This window comes from Mus caroli, unplaced genomic scaffold, assembly GCF_978045245.1.
Source record: "Mus caroli unplaced genomic scaffold, Mus_caroli_1 scaffold_13, whole genome shotgun sequence".
NCBI lineage: Eukaryota > Metazoa > Chordata > Mammalia > Rodentia > Muridae > Mus > Mus caroli.
Window position 1 is genome coordinate 4,915,429 of NW_028227268.1, and position 19,985 is coordinate 4,935,413.

The window sequence follows — 19,985 nt, forward strand, 5'->3', positions numbered from 1 at the left end:
ATGAACCCAGCAACAGAACTGACGGGCATCTCATCTCTCCACATCCCCTCTGACTAAGAGAGCCTTTCTGCATCTCTCCTCAGCATCCACACAGTTATCATCCCATGCACAAACCAGCTCTACTCCCAACGCGCACACGACACTCAAGGGAAGAGTGTCAGACCAGGACATCCCGCATCAGCATGTCAGCATCTGCCATGTGCCTGCTCCTCTGCTCCATGCTGCTGATCACAGGAAAGGAAAGGGGATTTAAACTCCACCAGTGTCCTACTGAGAAACAGCACTCTGGCCTGTTGGGGGGGGGGTGTCTGCATGCAGGTAGCAGCCCCCTCCCTAGCTCTACGCAGCACTGGGCTATCCCACCGGAGTCTACATAGCAGTGGGGTCCCCTGACCCTGGTCTACAACAGGAGCAGAAGCAAAGGATTGTGGAGGGGAAAAAAGATAAATCAGCAAGTTTCCATCTAAACTTGCCCACAGGCACATTAGTGGAGCGCCCGAGGGAAGTGAGACTCCAAGCAGACTCTAAGTCACCAGTCCTCTCAGACAGGACACTAGTGGGGAAAACTCAAGGCAGGAGGGAGGTTCCACGAAAGCTCAGGGCCTAGCTGTTCAATTTTCTTTAAACATAAAACTGATCTTAAAAATAAAGCCTACTTGTATGCCCATGGTCAACCTACAAACTGACAGTCAGTTCTAAGACAGGGCTTCTTCACTCTGTAACCCAGGCTGGCCTCAAATTTTCAGCAATCTTCCTGCCTCAGCCTCCCAAGTGCTGAAATGACAAAGCCACTATGCTTGGCTTTGTTTTTCTTTAAAGGCAGAGTCTCAACGCAACCAAGACTGGCCCTTCTACCCACCCGAGTCCTGGGTGACAGGCAGCACTGGATCTGCTCTGGAGGCTGTATGGAAGAGTCTGGTCCATACTGCCTCTGCGGCTTCTAGCTGAACCTAAAGGACCAACTAGCAGCTAAAGTCTTGGTTTCCCAAGGCAGTCTAGACCATTTTACCTCAATATACTTCACTTCTTGAGAGCTTGTCAGGAGGCTCTAGCCGGGAGCACAGCACGTCTATGCCCTTGACTGAGGACAAGGCCTCCTCTACTCTGGGACGATCATCCTCTTCAACATGGAGCAGTGAGGGAGGAGGGGGCACCCAGGCTGCCGGACAGATTAGACCAATCAACCCTGCTACAAGTGGGGTGACATTTATCATAGCCCGACTGCCCTCACATCCAGAAATACTTATATTCTTCAAGAATTTCCTGCCAGAGGCTGGAGAGACAGCTCTATGAGGAAAAGCATTTGTTGGGCCCGAGTTCGGTTCCCAGCACGGCATGGCAGCTCACAGCCATCTATAACTTCAGTTTCAGGGGATCTGACCTTCTCTCCGTGCTTCCGCTGGCACCAGGCTCCTGCACGGTGTGCGCACACACGCATGGAGGTAATCACATATAGACATATTTTTATCTTACAAAAAAAGACCTCCCAGCAAGACCACTAAGAAATGTTTGTAACAGTAACAGGCTGAAGCAAGCTACTGAGTCTTCAAATCAATTCAAAGTATAAGCAAGAAGGCTTGGTTAACTGCACCTTCCATATTTTAATCTCAAGTACAAAACTCAGGCTTATCCTCATCTCATTTAAGAGCCAGACGGTCTCTGAAAGCTCAGGACTGACATCCAGACAAACAGCCTGAAGACACCACACCGTGCACCTACCTGTGTAGGTCTTAAAGCTAACCATCCCGGCCGGCATTTCTGGTTGGCTTCTCTGAGTTATCAACCCCAATGCTATTCTATGAAGCTCTGCTGCAAAGTTCCCAGCACCCTTGTTACCATAAGGTGAGCCGCATACCATTTATTATGTTATTTGAACAGCATTTCAAAAATCTACCTAAGTTGACATGTTTCTATTTCATTCTTAAATAACCAGGATGGTTTGCCGCAGGGGGTTCCACAACAGCAAGCGCGTGCGCTTTAACACACAGGCATTAGTGGAGCGCCGGAGGAAAGTATGGCTCCAAGCAGACTAAGTCACCAGGACCTGCTCTTCAGTAGCAACAATCAACCACACAGAACATGCAAGGCAGGAGGGCGGCGCCACGAAAGCTCCAGGACCCAGTGCTCAGGGGTTTTTCTTTGTTTGTTTTTTAAACATAAAACTGTTCTTAAAAATAAAGCCTACTTGGGAGCTGGAGAGACGGCTCGGTGGTTAAGGGTAGTGACTGCTCTTTGAGAGAGGTCCTAAGTTCTATCCCCAGCACCCACAGGGTGGCTCACAACCACCTGTAATGAGATCTGACGCCCTCTTCTGGTGTGTCTGAAGACAGCTGCAGTGTATTCAAATATATAAAATAAATAAATCTAAAAGAAAATAAAGTCTACTTGTATGCACATGGTTAGCTTACACACACACACACACACATACACACACAGAGTGAGACAGCCCCCATCCTGACACACAGTGTCCTGGGGAAGGTGATCCCTCAATCCCTCACAGCCTATCATCTTCCTCAGCCCAAAGCACTGTTAAAAGACTAAGGCAGGCCAGTGTTTCGGAGTCTGTCCAGGCGCAGCAGATGTGCTATGACAGACACTGAGCTCCTGGGAGGGAGGAAAGCACTAGGAGGTGCAGGCAGGGGCACACTGCCAGGGCCAGTTGAGCTCTGAAGAGCAACAAGCGTCTTTCAATTTCAAAGTCTGCACACAAACTAAGACTGCCCTGGGGTCCCTCCCGGTATGCTGCACGTTGGGCGAGCACATCTGGCAAGCACGGCGCCACCACGTCTCTGAATCCCAACCTTTTCAATGTTTATTTTGAAATCATGTCTCTTTAAGTTTCCTAGGAGGCCTGGAATTTGTAATCCTTCTGTCTCGGTCTCCAAAGCAGCTGAGATTTCAGGCCTAAACCCTGAGCCTGGCCAAAATAAGGACTTCATTCTGTAGTTCTCTGAAAATGGACCACATGAAAGCCCATGGTCACCAAATGCAATGGCAATCATCTCTCAGGACACTAAAAATGTAAGAGTCAAAACTCATGAAGCTGGGTCAGGAAGCCGTTAATGTGCAGTTCGCTAGCCATGAAAAAGAAGTGGGCTGTAAACACCAGCACCCTGCCCTCTCTCAGTCAGAAAACAGAGACAAGGCACACCGTCATTTCACTAGGCCCTGCAAACAAAGCATTTCCTTTATAACATGAAGACAGGCAAGGCTTGGCTCACCGTTAAGTAAGCCTAAAGGTGAGGATGACAGAAAGAGAAATCCGTAATATACAGACCAGGTGTTCTCTGGAGTGTGCCCCTGCTGCAGGCTGCCCGCCCAGAAGGAAGCAAGTGCTGCTAACGGTATTAACACTCCCCACACAATGGCGTCAGGAACTTCGGTGGCCTGAGTAAGTGTCCACACCAGCCTGGGTCCCACAGCCCAGGAAGCACACTGCTGTACTCAGACGACAGTCCTTCCAGGAAACCTTGCACAACAGGGTCCAAAGCCTTGCCAGGGTATCATGATGACCCCCACTGAGTTCCTGAAGTCTACTTCCATGCCCTTGCCCTCGGCCGTCATCCATGCCACTCACTGCCTTTCCAAGGCCTGTCACCTTAAGACTAACCGGGAGGCAATATGAGAGGGCAAATTAGAGCCTGAAACCCACGCATGGCAGGCACTTGACTGACTTATGCTGTGCCACCTAAAAGACAGAGACTAGGAGGGCCATGAAACACCAAGGAGGGACGCTGAGGAAGGAGGGCACTGACTGGCATAGCAGAGCACAGGTGAGACCAGAGGGGTCTGAGGAGGATAGAGATCAGGGGAAACAGCGGAAGGTCTCTTAAAGCAAGACTCTAAACTAGCCCCTGGGCAACTGTGCACTGCCTAAAGGTGCAGAGGGGAGCTTGGGCTGTGTGCAGCCGGCCCACTCTGGTTTGCAGCAGTCTGCCCCCACCCCCACCCCTTTGCTCTTAGCTTTGCACAAGCTGGTTCAGCAGCAGGCTCCCTGTCAGCCACAGAGCAAGCCAGGCTGGTCGCCAGGCCAGGCCAGGTCAGGCCAGACGGGCTCATCAGATAGCCTGTGGAGACGGCTTTGCTGCCCACTGCACACTTGAGAACCAGCACAAGGGGAAGAGATGTGTGGGCTCTCCAGAAAACCAGCAGATTCCGGAAGGCGGTGCACTGGGCCATCTTGGAATCGTTTCCCACCCCCAGTGACACATGGTCCTCCTTTGCCTCACTGCTACACAGTTAATACTTGCTAAGTTTCTTCAGAGTTCTAAACTTTTGGGCCACAAGTGGTGGTTCACCCCTGTAATCCCAGCACTGAGGCAGGAGGATTACAAGATCGAAGCCTGCCTAGGCTATGCATTGGAGGACAACTCCCCATGTCCAGCAACCTCTGAGGACCACAGCACCCAAGTGCTAACACACAGGTCAGCTATCTGTGGCAACAAACCTCCATCTGGACAGGAGCAGACCAATACAAGGGCGTGCCCCTCCCCGGCAAGGTCAATTGCTGGCTGGATTTCAAACAAAACCCAGTTTAAGGGTCTGGTTGATTTGGATCCCTGAGGGAATCTGCACTGGGGGCACGTACAAACCCTCCAGTAGTTACTGACTGGCTGACAGACTGGCTTCAAACTCTGCATCATCACAGCCTACGTGCTGGGTGCTGAGATTATATGTGCTTGCCACACTCACCCACAGCTAACAAATGAACCCCTTTAAAAGAGAAACTATAGCCGGGCATGGTGGCACACGCCTTTAATCCCAGCACATGGGAGGCAGAGGCAGGCGGATTTCTGAGTTTGAGGCCAGCCTGGTCTACATGGTAAGTTCCAGGACAGCCAAGGCTACACAGAGAAACTCTGTCTCAAAAAACCAAAAAAAAAAAAAAAAAAAAAAAAAAAAAAGAGAGAGAGAGAGAGAGAAAACTATTCCTTTAATCCCAAGTATTGACCAGTTCCTTTATTATAATGGTATTCAAGCAGGTACAGTAGAGGAGGCCCGTGTGCTGGCACCAGCACTCCCAGCCGCTCACGGAGGCTGAGGTGGAAGGACCACAAATCAGCCAGGAGCTTGAGCCAGGCTGGCCAACATAGCCAGACCCTGCATCAAAAACAATCAGGCAAGAAAACTGGAGGACAGGGGCACCTCACACAAGGGCAAGCTCCAGTGACAACACACATCCTGCTGGATGTGGCAGCCAGCAGAAGACAAACCATGAGCCGGGCAGCTCCTTCCTAGGGCCCTGGCTCTCTGCTGAGCAGGCTGAAGACTGCTCCTCCCACCACTTTCCCGTTTCAATCCTCTTCCCTGCAGCTCAGGCCCACAAAGTAGCTCGTGCTATACTTGGCTCTAACACAGCAGGAGCATGTTAATCCACTCTTTGTGTTTGCTCTCAACTATTAAACCAGCATTATCTGCTGTTCACAAAAATACAGCAAGCCACTGCTGCCCGGCAGTGCCTGGCCAGACACATGGGAAAGCCAGAGCTCTCTGAGTGCTGACAAGCATTCTTCAGTTACCAAAATAAACGACCAGCGATAGTCCCAGAGTTAGAGGACACCAGGGCTGCAGGCAGCTCTCTTAGTAGGCAGAACCCTCTCCTAGCATCCTAGGACCGAGGACTCCCGGCCTCCACCATAGGCCACGTGTGTGGCAGCAGGCGTACGATATGTCTACAACTTTAGTACTTGAGAGGTGGAGGCAGAGGGTGAGGAGGGAGTCCAAGGTCACTGTCTCACACACAGGGAGCTGGAGGCCAGCATAGGTTAAAGATCCTGACCTAAAAAGAAAAAAAATATAAAGGTAAGCTAGGGCAAACAGAGCAGACGGCACGTAAGCGCACCTCTGCCCGTTCTGCACGGTCCTTTAGTGAAGCCCCACTTAGCAGAACTGTTTGATTTCTCAGTGTAAAAGATAATCCGTGGCCTTCAGGAAAGCATTTGGTGTTCCAGGGAACTGCAGCTGTCAGCTTTAAAAATGCCATGTGCTTGCCCACATAAAAGAATGCAATGAGCTATGGAAATATTATCTAGTGTCATGAACTAGAATCAAAGCCTCGTGGAGTCAGCAGTGGCGCCAGCATAGTTCCCATAGTACACTGCATAGGTCTGCAGCTTCGCAGAGCCTGGGGGGCTCAGGCTTAAGTCACACTCAGCAGAAGACCAGGAAGTCAAGCGCAGTTCAGACTGGCACAGAACCTCGAGGGAGCAGGGCCCACCTGAGGAAAGCTCTTGTATTGCCACAGTCCTTTCTCCAAAACAGCAGGGCTCACCAGTTCTCCCCATGTGACACTCCTGTGTCATCTCCCTTCCACAGCAGGCTACCCGGGAAAGCCAGTGCTACGTGGGCAGGGCCTGGGTTTGAGCCCCAACACCACAGAAAGGAAAGATGAGCTCTACGTCACAGCTGCACTTGGAATGACTACACCAAAGTCTGAGGCTGTCCGATGTAAGGGATGAGGCTAGACCTGGGCTGGCCTGCACAAGCCTCAACCCTAGCACTCAGATCAGACCCTGTCCTCCAGCCAACAAGCTCAAGACAAAACACTCCTGGGAAGCATTTATTTTTGGTTAATATTACAGTAAAAAGTTTTTTAAATGTGCAGTATGGTGCTGGAGAGATGGCTCAGTGGTTAAGAGCACTTGCTGTCTTACAGAGGACCTGGATTTGGTTCCCAGCACCCACATGGTGGCACACAACAGCATATATGGAGACCCCCTCCATTCCAAGGGATCGGGCACTTTCTGGACCCTGCAGGCACCAGGCACACTCATGGTACACAGACAGACACACAGGCAAAACGCATACACATATAAAATAAAAATAAATCTTAACAAACTCAAAAGTACAGCCCAGGGGTTGACACAGTAACTCAGAAGGTCAAGGCATGTGAACACAGGTGTGACCCCAAGAGCCTCACAGTGGAAGAGTGAGAAACTCCAGCCAGGTGTCTGTTCACTTCCACACACATGTACGCACATCAGACACACATAATAACACCTTTAAAATGTTTACAGTGTGCATTACACCTCATAGTCAAAAGGTAGAAGCAGCCCAAGTGTTCATCAATAAATGAACTGATGTGCATACAGTAGACTACACTATCAACAGATGTGCACACACACTGGACTACACTATCAACAGATGTGCACACACACTGGACTACACTATCAACAGATGTGCACACACACTGGACTACACTATCAACAGATGTGCACACACACTGGACTACACTATCAACAGATGTGCACACACTGGACTACACTATCAACAGATGTGCACACACACTGGACTACACTATCAACAGATGTGCACACACACTGGACTACACTATCAACAGATGTGCACACACTGGACTACACTATCAACAGATGTGCACACACTGGACTACACTATCAACAGATGTGCACACACTGGACTACACTATCAACAGATGTGCACACACACTGGACTACACTATCAACAGATGTGCACACACACTGGACTACACTATCAACAGATGTGCACACACTGGACTACACTATCAACAGATGTGCACACACTGGACTACACTATCAACAGATGTGCACACACACTGGACTACACTATCAACAGATGTGCACACACACTGGACTACACTATCAACAGATGTGCAAACACACTAGACTACACTATCAACAGATGTGCACACACTGGACTATACTATCAACAGATGTGCACACACACTGGACTACACTATCAACAGATGTGCACACACTGGACTACACTATCAACAGATGTGCACACACACTGGACTACACTATCAACAGATGTGCACACACTGGACTACACTATCAACAGATGTGCACACACTGGACTACACTATCAACAGATGTGCATACACACTGGACTACACTATCAACAGATGTGCACACACTGGACTACACTATCAACAGATGTGCACACACTGGACTACACTGTGAACAGATGTGCACACACTGGACTACACTATGAACAGATGTTCACACACTGGACTACACTATGAACGGATGTGCACACACTGGACTACCATATCCAGCTTTGAAAATGAATGGAATTCCAAGTGTGGTGGTGACATCTCCTGACACTTGGAAGGAAGAGACAGCCATATCTCCGAGTTCTAGACTAGCCTGGTCTACAAAGAGTTTTCAGGTCAGCTAGGGCTACATTGTAAGCCCCTATTTTGAAAACAAAGAAAAAAAGAAAAAGGAAGGATATTTTTATCCAACACAGATGACCCTTGAGAACATTAGGCTAAGATGAGTGAGGCCCAAAGGATCAGACTTGCTTCCACCTCTTTGTGGCCTTAGAAAAGTCAGATTCACAGACACAGAAAACAGAGTTAGAGCTGGTTAGCTCAGTACCAGGGCATTTGCCTAGCACGTACATGGCCTGGGTGCTAGCCTAGCACTGACAACACGAGCGACCAGAAGGATGGCCAGGGCATGTGTCAGCATTTAATGGGTATAGTGTTGGTTGAAATGGTGTTTAAGACAGATGTACTGTAATTAATTACGTCTGTATTTAATACCTGAAACTATACACTTAAAATACATTTAAATTATATGCATGTTTTACAACCATAAAAATTTAACATATAGTACAAATCTACCAGAAAGTTAGCGAATAAAGCCATCCACAAGGTTAAGACAGGAAAGCGCCCATTTGGTACCATAACTTTTTGGTTACTAGCTACCCAAAAGAACAGCTCTCTGGAGAAGCCCAGAGCATGGAAATAATGCCCCCAAGGTGCCCCACTCCCCACAAGAAAGCAAGCAGAAGAGCTGACTGCAGAGTTACTGGAGAACCGATTCCTTTTCAATTGTAAGTGTAAACTGTTACAAGCACACTCCACCTGCTTTCTCTGAGCTCCCTGAGAAGGGTCTAAGCAGCAGCTTTTCAGCTTGAGCAGGTTTCAGTCGCACAGCACCTGATGGTGACACTGCAGACTGTATGCCTGCTCTGAGAAATGCTGGCTTAGCAGAGTGTCAGCACTGAAAGACAAGAACTCGCATGCTGTTAACCACTAATGCAGGGGTCGGCCGGGTTGGTGTCTGGGAGCAGCCCCACAGCTCCCCATTATCAATTTGTTCTAAATATAGTTACCTGCAACTTTCAGCTCTGGCCTTGGTTTCAATATGTGCACAGGCAAGAAACACACAGAAGAAAAGAAAGGCATTTCTTTTTTTTTTTTTTTAAAGATTTATTTATTTATTATATGTAAGTACACTGTAGCTGTTTTCAGACACTCCAGAAGAGGGCGCCAGATCTCGCTACGGATGGTTGTGAGCCACCATGTGGTTGCTGGGATTTGAACTCTGGACCTTCGGAAGAGCAGTCAGGTGCTCTTATCCGCTGAGCCATCTCACCAGCCCCAGAAATGCATTTCTTGATTAGGACAAACAGATGTCACAGAATAACGGCTGCCAAGAAAACTGACTCAGTTAAGAATGACTTCTGGGGCTGTAGAGATGGCTCAGTGGTTAAGAGCACTGACTGCTCTCCCAAAAGTCTGGAGTTCAATTCCCAGCAACCACATGTTAGCTCACAAAATGGGATCTGATGCCCTCTTCTGGTGTCTGTGTCTGAAGACAGCTACAGTGTACTCATACAAATAAAATAAATCTTAAAAATAAAAAGGTAAATGATCAATAAGAGTTTCTCTCCCCGCCCCCAAAAAACAAACGACTTCTTAGACTTAAGATATATTAAACAAAACCAAAAAAAAGAAAAGAAAAAAAAAAACCAAAAAAACAGATTACTCTCTGTGAGCCAATTCCAGGCCAGCCAGGGCTACAGAGAAACCCTGTCTGGAAAAACAAAAGAAAATCTGATAACTACTCACTCAGAGTGAAAAATATTCTGTAAAATGAACCTGAGTTCAGCAGGAAACTGATGGAAGCGGTGTGCCGTGGGGCAAGCACGTGCAGACAGCTGCAGGCGACCAGCCTCAGCCTGAACACAAACTCCAACTGACTCACAAACTATGATCTACATCAGAGTCTCTCAAGGCACGATCCCAGTGTAAATCACAAACACATCTGACCAAAAGATGCTCCACTGTGACCCGGCACCACCCTTCAGGACCAATGGCCGGGATGTAGCTCAATCTCCAACATTCAATTGGCTATAGTCCAATCCCCAACACAGAAGATAAAGTCAGCAGTACCAGAGCAGGGTGATGAGGAGACACGAGCATCCTTCCCAGACCGGCCAATCTTAAGACAAATCCGTTAAGTACACATTCAGGATAAAGAGCAAGACAGACCTGAGGAACCATCTAACCACTGGGTGCAAAACAGGGCAGCATGCATCTGTGAAAGACAGACAGACAGACAGACAGACAGCTTTCTTCCTTCTCTCCCTTCCTACAAGTGAGCTCTCACCATGTTGCCCAGTCTGTACTCAAATTCTAGGCTCAAGTGATCCTCTTGTATCAACTGCCTCAGTAGCTGGAACTTAGAGGAACTGCATACAATTTTCCTTAAACAAAAAATCCTGTCACCCCATCCTCCAGGCACACCTTTTCCCAGGGTGACAGGCAGTACCCGCCATGCTATGTTTACCACAGCACCACTAGGCAACACGCACACAGCCTTCACTCCTGCACAGCTCACGACAGAGAGCTGTAAGACAGGCCACCTGTAAGAGCTGCCAAACTACCCTAACCTGTCTCTCTGCAGTGGCAGTCTCACCTGTCTCTCTCCAGGAGGGGCTGGAATGAATGGGTGTGGGAAATGACAGAGCCCGGTGGATACCTGGTCACATCCCACCTCCCATGGACCAGCCTTCTGCCAAGGGCTTTCTCACACACTCCACAGAACCCTGCCAATAAAGCCATGGCGCGCAGCACAAGCATGTCACCCAAGTCACCGGGTTAGAAAGGAGCTATAAATAGGCCGGCGGCCCAGTTTACCCTGAAGAGACTGGCACTTAGCACGCACATCCACAACATCTGCACTCATCAAGGGAGCGGATGGCGTTAGCCTTCACCTGCAGGCCTTACGAGGATGGAGAGAGCAGTTAGGGGTGACTGTACTCAGGCCCTCTCTGCCTCCTGGCAGAACAATTGAATCAGCAAAAGGTTGCAGTGGGAACACACAGGACAAATGACCTACTTTCACTAACAAATCAGAGGCGGAATGCAAGCGAGGAGGAAGAGGAGGAGGAGGAGGAGGAGGAGGGGAGCTCTGAACAGGGACCAAGAGGCAGGCACCCGAATGCAAACCACTCTACTGGAGCCGGAGTCCAGCAAGCCAGTGCTTCCCAACCTCCCTGATCCTGCGGCCCTTTAGTACGGTTCCTCATGTTGTGGAGACCCCCGACCGGTTTCGTTGCTATTTCATTAACTGTAATTTTGTTACTACTTCGAATCATAATGTAAATATCTGATATGCAGGATATCTGATACGTGACTCCCAAAGGGATAGAGACCCATACGCTGAGAACAACTGAAGTCAGCGATAAAGCCATTTTTTTTTTTTTTAGGTTTCTGAAAAGGAGGCAGCAAGGAAGGATGACTGTCACCTGCAGTGGTAACAAGGGGAGCAAGCAAACTACAACCACCCATTCCTGACAGCAAGTCAGCCAGCCCAGTCACCTCAGCTTCTGCAGGATGCAACGAGCTCTGGTGTTAACCTTGTCAGAGAGAGCAGAACACATCACGTGTGTCTAGGACCCTTACTCACCACCACACACTCACACAGGACCATACACCACCACCCTCAGAGCCCTGAGACAACAGCACACCGCCCAAATACCTACCAGACCTTTAGTCACCATCAGAGGAAATGGACCACACTCTGCCACCGCCAGACAGCACCAACGCAGCACTTTACCACAGTCTCCTCGGGAGCAGTGTGTGCTTATTCGTGAAAGTAGACATTTACTCCACCTAGGCACAGGGGTGCTGCCCTATAATCTCAGCTACTCGGGAGATGGAGGCAGAAGATCGAGCATCTAAGGCAGCCTGCACTACACACCCAGAGGGAAAGGAGCTCACCACACACCAGGCTGACTCAAGATCAGACAATAGGTAGTGCATTCTCATGTCTAATTACCACAAAACTGGAAACCAGATCAGAAAAAGACCAAGACCCAGAGTTTAAACCTAAGGCGAAGGGAAGAAAATATCGTCCAAGAAGGTAAAAAGGGGACTTGTGGGTGGGGGAGTCCAGCAGCTAAAGCACTGGCTGCTCTTGCAGAGGAGCCAGGTTCAATTCCCAGCACCCACATGGAAGCTCACAGCTGATTATAACTCAAGATCTAGAGCAGATCTGATGCCCTTTCTGACGTCTGAGCATACCAAGCACACATATGATGCACATACATACATACGTGTAGGCAGAACACTCACACACACACACACACACATAAACATAAAAATAAAAGGCTGGATGACAGACAATATTGCAGTCAACACTGCTGATTGTGGATCCAGCAGGCAATCCACCCTGCCCATCCTCAGGGAGAAGAGCCGCCTCCTCAGGACGCACTCCAGGTCAGGATGCTGCCCAGCACCTTACAGAGCCCAAAGGGACTCACAGGAAACAGTAGACGCCCTTTCCTCTTGTTACCACTGGCCAGAGTAATAAGGCTTAGCTATAAATGCCCATTTGATGTACAAGATCATGGCAGAGCCGTCTGTGTGTATAGAGGGACTTGCTTTTGTCTGGTACTCGGAGGTGGGCAAAGAGGTCCCAGAAAGGGCAGAGGAGGATATGGCTGCCCATCACTGGCTATTCAGTAGGGGTGGGGCACAGGTGGAATTAACATCTACACTCTGAGCAAATCTCTTTTTTTCCTCTTTGCAGCTGTGTTAGAGAGAGGCTGTGAGGTACAAAATGGGAAATGGGAAAAGCCTGCGGAAGGAACAGGGAGGAAGGCTACAGCACATTTGTGCGGTCGGCTATTTAACCAACAGCCACGCGGCAAGTAGGACTTCTGGTTCTTCAACTGCGCAGGAACCATTCTCACTGCTGCTGCAGTGCCAGCAGCTCTGCACGCCTCACAGGGTAAAGCAGCACAGAGGGGCCCTGGATAACCTGGGCTCAAGAAAACACAAAGCCCCGTGAGAGTGGGGTCCCCAGCCAATTCAGTGGAAAGGCAGAGACTCGCTGCTCAGACCTGGGCACCTGTGTACTTTCAGGACCCAGGGAAACAAGGAGACACCACTGCTAGGACCACACAGGATGGACCCTTGAGATGAGAAGCAAATACAGTCATAAGCAAAGACCTAGCACTGACAAAGTACTAGAGACAAGTCAGAAGTGTGGCTGAGGCCCAGCAGCGGCCACGTGCCCCGGGGGAAGGGAGGGAAACACGAGGCCTGCCTCCAGAGGTAGCAGGGAGGCAGGGCAGGACATACTGAACAAGATCTGAAGAGACAGATGGCAAAGGCAAGCATGTGAGGCAAAGGAGTATAAAAAGACACAGAGGGGCAGGGAGGCAGCCGGCTCACAGCCTGAGAACACAGTGATTCTAAAGGGCCAGGGGCGGGCAGGAAGGGCCCCACAGGGACTGCAGGGAGCAGGAAATCGCCTCCAGAACCAAGGAAGCGGGGTACACAGGTGCCCTGAAGGGCTCAAAGACTGAGGGGAGATGAACAAGAAACTGGGTCACTATCGCTTACAGGACAAGGGCTCTGGGTGAGAGACTGAGGGGACAGACTGCATGTCCCAAAGACAACGTTCAGGGTGCCTGTCCAACTAATGCAGTGAGGAGGAGGCTCTGTGGCAAACACAGAGACAGAGAAACAGGATGTGGACTGAAGGGAGAAGGTGCCCATTGTGCCCTGCCCCTGAGGCAGAATGCCAGGACAGGACAGTTATGATGATTGGGGAGAGCAGGCAACGCTGTCAGAGCCCTTCCATCACACACCTCCCCTGTCCACAGGGACAGCTGTCCTTGACAGAAAAATACCACAGCTCTCACAGCATGGCCTCTCAGCCCTCCTCCCCCACGTCCAGCCAGAGCGTCTTTAACATACCTAAAATTCTCTGTGCTGTTTTGTTTTTGAGTCAGGGTCTGACCCTGCTCTGAGTTTGAGTCTCCCTTGCAGCCACATGCATGGCTACACCTGCCTGGGCTTTAAAGCTTGTGTTTTGTCCTAGGCTTTTCAAAAGGAAACAGTGATACCTCAGCACGTCCACCTCTGCCTGGCTGCCAACCCTGACCTATGAAGCACATAGGAGACCATAAACCCTTTGGGTAGACAAGCGCAAGCAGAAGGAAGCCATCCAGGAAACGGGTCAAGCTGAGACCTGAAGGCGTGGACATCACCGTGGGCCAGAACCTTCACAAAATATGTTGGCACACACATTATCAGGAGCATGGGTGACAAAGAGAACACTGACCCAAGAATATTATCGTCTCACCGACTCCCCTCACCTACTGCAGGGCAAGGAGCTGGCACCTTCTCCACTCCGGCAGGCGTTTCTAGGCTAGCCTCTCTCTCATCCTAACTCCAAGGAATGTCACAAATGCCAGCTCAAAACCATCATTTCAGCTCTGTTTGCTTAAATGCCATTTTTTAATTCAAATGAGCTAAAGAAACTTTTAACACTTTTTTAAATGTTGTTGATGCCCAACTCAACAACAAACTTTCGTTCATTCAATCAAAATGCCATTGAAATGTGACCCCACTGTCTGTACCAGACAACACTCAGCTGACAATTTTCTGTAACCCACAGTCACAAAACCTGGCTTCAGAGGAACACAGGGGTAAGCTGGAGGAGTCCCTTTCCTCCTGGCCTTCTCCCCGGGGCTGGCACGCACCTGACTGCTCCTCCCCCCCCCCCCCCCCCCCCCCGGAGGATACGCTACAATGCTGCTCTAGGGACAACTGGTTACTCGGGCACAGACTTCGCTACTGTTTGCCTTAATAAATAAATAAACAAAGCAGAGTGAGTGCTGAGGCTCCTTTACCTCAGCATGCCCCCCCCCTCCCCCCCCCCCCCCCCCCCCCCCCGCAAGCGCCCTGCAGGGCTGCAGCTACTGACCACTCTAGTTCTGGAAGGAGGAAGGAAATATATTTTATTTTCAGGCCTAAAGGAAAAATTAGCAATCCAAGAGGAAGCTAGCCAGTGCCAAACAGAAAACCATTTTACAAGTTTTTTTTAAAACCGGGGTTAGCTAAGAATTTGAATTTATGCAAAGTTTGCATAAAATCTGCAAAGCAAACTTCCTAATTTTGAAAACAATAAAGGACATCAGAAAGTCTGAAGGCTCAGCAACCTAGACAGCTTTGTATGAAATCCAGGGTTGGAAGAGGCTGACCCTGCCTCTGACCACAGACTCACAGCAAGAGTTTTGGGGAAAAAAACATTTCCATTTCTTATGGGGAGGGTGAGCAGGCCAGAGAGCAAACAGGTCAGTTCTCTTCATCTGCTCCTGGGTCTCAGGATCAAACTCAGATGCCGGGCTTGGCTTGGTGGCACACGCCTTCACCAGCTGATCCACTCACCAGCCCACATCGAGCTTTGGAAAACAGTTCTGGCAAACCTAACCTGCCAGCCCCAACCCGAGCCTCCACACACACCTCCTCCCTGACTCCAGCAGCCTTGCAAACTGAAGAAAGGTCAGGTGACTCCCCAGTGGACACGCTGAGCCTCAGTCTAAGGAAGAAGACCAGTCTCAGTCAGAGTCTGTCTCTGTCTCTGTCTCTGTCTCTGTCTCTGTATCTCTCTCTCTCTCTCTCTCTCTCTCTCTCTCTCTCTCTCTCTCTCTCTCTCTCTCTCTCGTATGTAAAGTAGGCCATGTGACAAGAACTGGCCACTCAAAAACTCAAAAAAAAAAAAAAATGCAACCAGAAATGCCACCAAGTTGACCTGGACCCATAGGCTGTGGCCAGCTCAGCAGAGCAGGGGGTGGGGGGTGGGGGGAGCAGCGTAAGCTAAGCCAGTGCAGAGTAGGACAGAGGGGATTGCGCAGGGGCCCATGAGGTGCCAGTTCAGGCAGGCACGGCTACCTGGCTAGCTGTTTCCCAGAGCCACCCTCCACCAGCAGGCTCCAGCCTGTCCCACTGGGAATTCCTCAACCTCTACAGAGATTTCTGTCACACCACACACGTGTCCCTCTAACAAAGACCCTTTCGAGCTGGCTGGGGTGGGGGGAGCACGAGGGAGAGGGTGGGTTGATCCATACAACCAAAGGTCATGTCACACCGAAGAGCATCTTTCTCACAAACCAGCCACATAAAATATTTAAGGGAAATACAAAACTATTTTAGGACACAAAGCCCCCACCATAGCAACAAACAGGCCTCCCACCTGACAGAGAGCTGCACAGACAGTTTTTGTCTGTGGTAAAGGATGCACTGTCTTGCCTGACCGAGGTGGGAGACCATTGTTAAAACTGACTGAGCTACACAGGTGCTTGAGGCCATCTCACTGTACATAAGTCACACTTCAGTCAGGAAAAAAGCAAGCAGCATTCCCTCGAGAGGTTTTAAGATTTTACTTTGCTTTTTAAGACTATTGATCCAACTAATCTCAAAGTCTACTGCTGAGTATACTTTTCCCAGAACAGGCAAACCTGGGCTTCTCGACATAAAGAACAGAGACAGGTTACGTCACCTGGGCAGGGGCAGCCATAATGGTCTACAACTGTGACTCCCAGCACCTGGAAGCCTGAGGCAGGAAGATCCTGAGTTCAAGGCCAGCCTGGGATCCTCATTCTGGCAGGCATGGACCCAGGACCCCAGGCGCAGCAGAGCTCATCTCCCTACTGGACTATACATGTTCTGAGCTTGGTGCCGGTGGCACCGGTGTATCCTGGGTGAGTGACTCTTAAGACAGATGCATTCTTCCTGTGTCACACATTTCCACACGGGCCTAACGCCATCACAGTGACACACGGGACACTGAGCAGGAGGTCACAAGTCACTAGAATAGCGCTTGCCTTGTTTTTAATCCAGTAAAATGCTTGTTAGCCCAATTCAGGTAGATTAAAAAAATAAATAAACACTTCAGCTACACTATTTGTGGAATTCTGGTTTGAATCATGGATTTGCTATTTGCTGGGAAAACTTACTAAACAGAACTACTTACTAACACGCAGGGGAAACCCCATCCCACCGTGCTCAGTCCTGAGACCACCTAAGATGAATTCCCTCAGGAACAGTGAGTGCTCTCTCCCAAGGAAGGAACAGCACAGGAGCAGCGCTCCCCGTCCTCCCTGTCCGGCAGCTACTTGAACAAAGAAAGCCAGCAAAAGTCCTAGGAAATGCTTGGCCAGGATCCCACTTCTGCGTTCTCTGAGGGTGAATGATTCAAGCTAGCATGTCATCCCAGATACATTGCAAAAACACAAATGTACAGATTTGCAGTTTCAGAGGCTTTTTGTTTAAAACTGCCAGCCAGACTCTGGTCGCAGGTCACAGTCACGTAATGGAGCTGAGCTCCTAAGGCAATGATAACAAGGAGCGGAGTTTGCAGATCATCCAAGTTTAATCTTAAAAAGAGGCCAGAGTAAACTGAAATGTGAAGTACTTACAGCCATAATTAACTCAAAGGGATGTTTATACACCCGCACTGGGGACTGGTATTTTTGCACCATGGTTGTAATTCAATAGCAATCTTCTTACTCCTGAAAAACATAAATACGTGTAATAAATAACCACATTACAGGAAAAAAAAGTGAGTCTGGCTTCTCGTACCGCCACATCCTAGAGACCACCACAGGTCATATTTCCAAATATACATGAAAACGAAAGAGGATTCACTGAAACGGCCTGATGGGGGAGCATCAGGGTGTTAGTAACAAGCAAAGATGGCCCACATGGAAGGAGGGGCCACTGTGACCTGGCTCCCCTCTGCGCCCTGTATGGGCAGTCTCTGGCTTAGGTCAGGAGATTTAGTCTTCAGCAGCCATGAAGTCCTAGGATTCAGTGGTGTTCTCTTGAATAATGTCTACAAGGAGCCAACTAAAAAATGTAACACGGCAACCGCTCTGGGGATGACACAAAAAGCTGGAGCGACCCTACTGTCTTCTTAAATAATGAGATACTCCTTAAGTGCTGGCTTCAAAGGGAACTGTTTTCTAATTGCTCGCTCCAATTTCAGAGAGTGTCTACAAACAGCAGGGAGGCTGCCCAGCTCCAGCTAAGGGATACCAAAACCCTCCAGCCTCCTGAAGCAGAGAACTGCAAGGCAATCAATTACATGCTCAAGCCTGAGGTCAAGGAACCTTGCTTTGCATACAGAATCACTCTGGTGCTGGCAAGGGCAGCTTTCTGGGCAAACACCCTTGTGTGTTCAAAGTCATCTAGAGCCTTTTGCTCCCCTACTTAAAGGAGGAGGAAAAACAAACAGAAATATAAAAAGGAAGGGAAAGTCCAGTGAGCCCAGTAGTCCCACTGAGGCTCAATCAATAAAGATGTTATTTTACCTAAATACAGTCAAAAGACATTCAAAAGTTCAAATCCCAGTATCTCTGTATCCCAAATTACAGTTGTTTAAAAAAGCAAACAAAAAACCCCTACGCTGATAGACTTCAGAGGATTGCTATCTAGAGCTGCACTTCTACAATGTTTACATTGCTTTAAACAGGTCTGGAACTTTCTCTGGTATGTTTGCTTGGCATAGCACTCGGAAGGAGCAGGTTAAGTTGGAAAACCACCTTCCAAACAGTTGGAAAACTACAAAGGCCGATAACTCTGGGTGACCTCAAGCATGCCGTTCGCCTTTCCTGATTCCATCTGTGTGAGACGATCTTACACTGCCAGTTCTCAAACCAGACTCCTCGGTTCTCCAAACTCAAGCCTTCATTAATCTCGATTCAGGCGCTGACGCGTCCTGGAGCGCAGAGACCGCGTTCCATTCACTCTCGTAAACCTTACAACGCCGGTGCGCGGTGGGGAATCTAAGAATCGTTTATATTTTATTAATTGAGAAAATTAGTTTTCGGGTATCTCTCAAATAAAAGGAGGATGATTACCGGGTGCTGACGGGTAGGAGAGAAGATGCAAGCACTGCGTGATGCCTGTATTAAGAAACTCTTAACCAAAGTGACTACACTCAAGGACCAGCTTGCTCGCCAGCTCCCTGAACTTGGGCCAGATCTCGGCTTGGGGAGGTCTGGTCCAGATCCACGCCCTGCGCGGGCATCCGGAGTGACCACCGCCAAATGGCATAGGAGGCCGGGGCTGCCTCTGTTGCATGATAATTGGTATTTGAAAATCAGCCCAGGGTCGGCCCCGGGGGAGCGCCTCCCTGCAGGCCGGGGCTGGACGGAGGGGGCGGCGGCGGCGGAGGGACCCGGCTGGCTCCGCAGTCTCCGAGATGGCGAGCGCCCCGGGCCGTCGCGGCAGAGGGACCCTGTCGGGGGCGGACACCCGGGCGCACTCCTACCCTCCACGACGACGCGAGCTTACCTCTTGTCAGAAGGACCGGGTCGGGGACGCGGCGCGGTGGCGGGATGCGTTCATGCCGGCGGCTCCCCGAGGAGAGAGCCGTGCCACAGGCTCGGCTGCCGCCACTCGACCGCCGGTTCCGGGGACGGGGGCCGGGGCGGGAGGGCCGAGGGGCGCGGCGAGGGCTCGAGTGGTTGTTACGGGTGACGGGGAGGGAGGGGCCAGCCCGGAAGAGGCGCGCGTGCGCACACCATTGCCGAGGGGCGGAGGAAGGAGCAGGAGGCGGTTGCTAGGGAGGGGGAGGGGCGGCCGCCCGGCTGGCTAAGGGCCGTACTGCGCCGGCGCGAGTTACAGATCTGCGCGTGCGTAGGAGGGGCTCAGGACATGGTCTGCCCGGACTCGGAGCGAGCCCCAGAGGCTCCTTCTCTTGGCGTTTGTGGGAAGGGGGAAGGGCCGTGGCGGCGGGCGAGGCTTCGCAGTTAGCAGCCACAGACCCCAGAAAAGATTCAAACGCGCACTCCAGCCGGAGCGGGAACTGGGACCTCTACGGAATGTCAGCTAAGCCGGCCCTCCAGCTTGAATGCTGCGCGCCTGCGCCGTCTGAGCTTCCCCGCGGGCTTCCTCTTTTTTTTTTCCT

At 50.1% G+C, this 19,985-nt stretch overlaps 1 protein-coding gene across 3 annotated transcripts in view; it reads right to left on the bottom strand.

The window, feature by feature from the left end:
* Sec14l1 (SEC14 like lipid binding 1) overlaps positions 1 to 19,528 on the bottom strand; it is a 45,860-nt gene extending 26,332 nt beyond the window's left edge. For all 3 annotated transcript variants that reach the window (XM_021176545.3, XM_021176546.3, XM_085829397.1), the window contains exons 1-2: positions 19,370 to 19,528; positions 17,491 to 17,583 (exon numbers count right to left, since the gene is read on the bottom strand). In XM_021176545.3, the coding sequence (XP_021032204.1) occupies positions 17,491 to 17,553 (63 nt within the window). In that variant the 5' untranslated portion in view covers positions 17,554 to 17,583; positions 19,370 to 19,528. The remainder of the gene's footprint in view (positions 1 to 17,490; positions 17,584 to 19,369) is intronic.
* Positions 19,529 to 19,985: the final 457 nt, after the last annotated feature.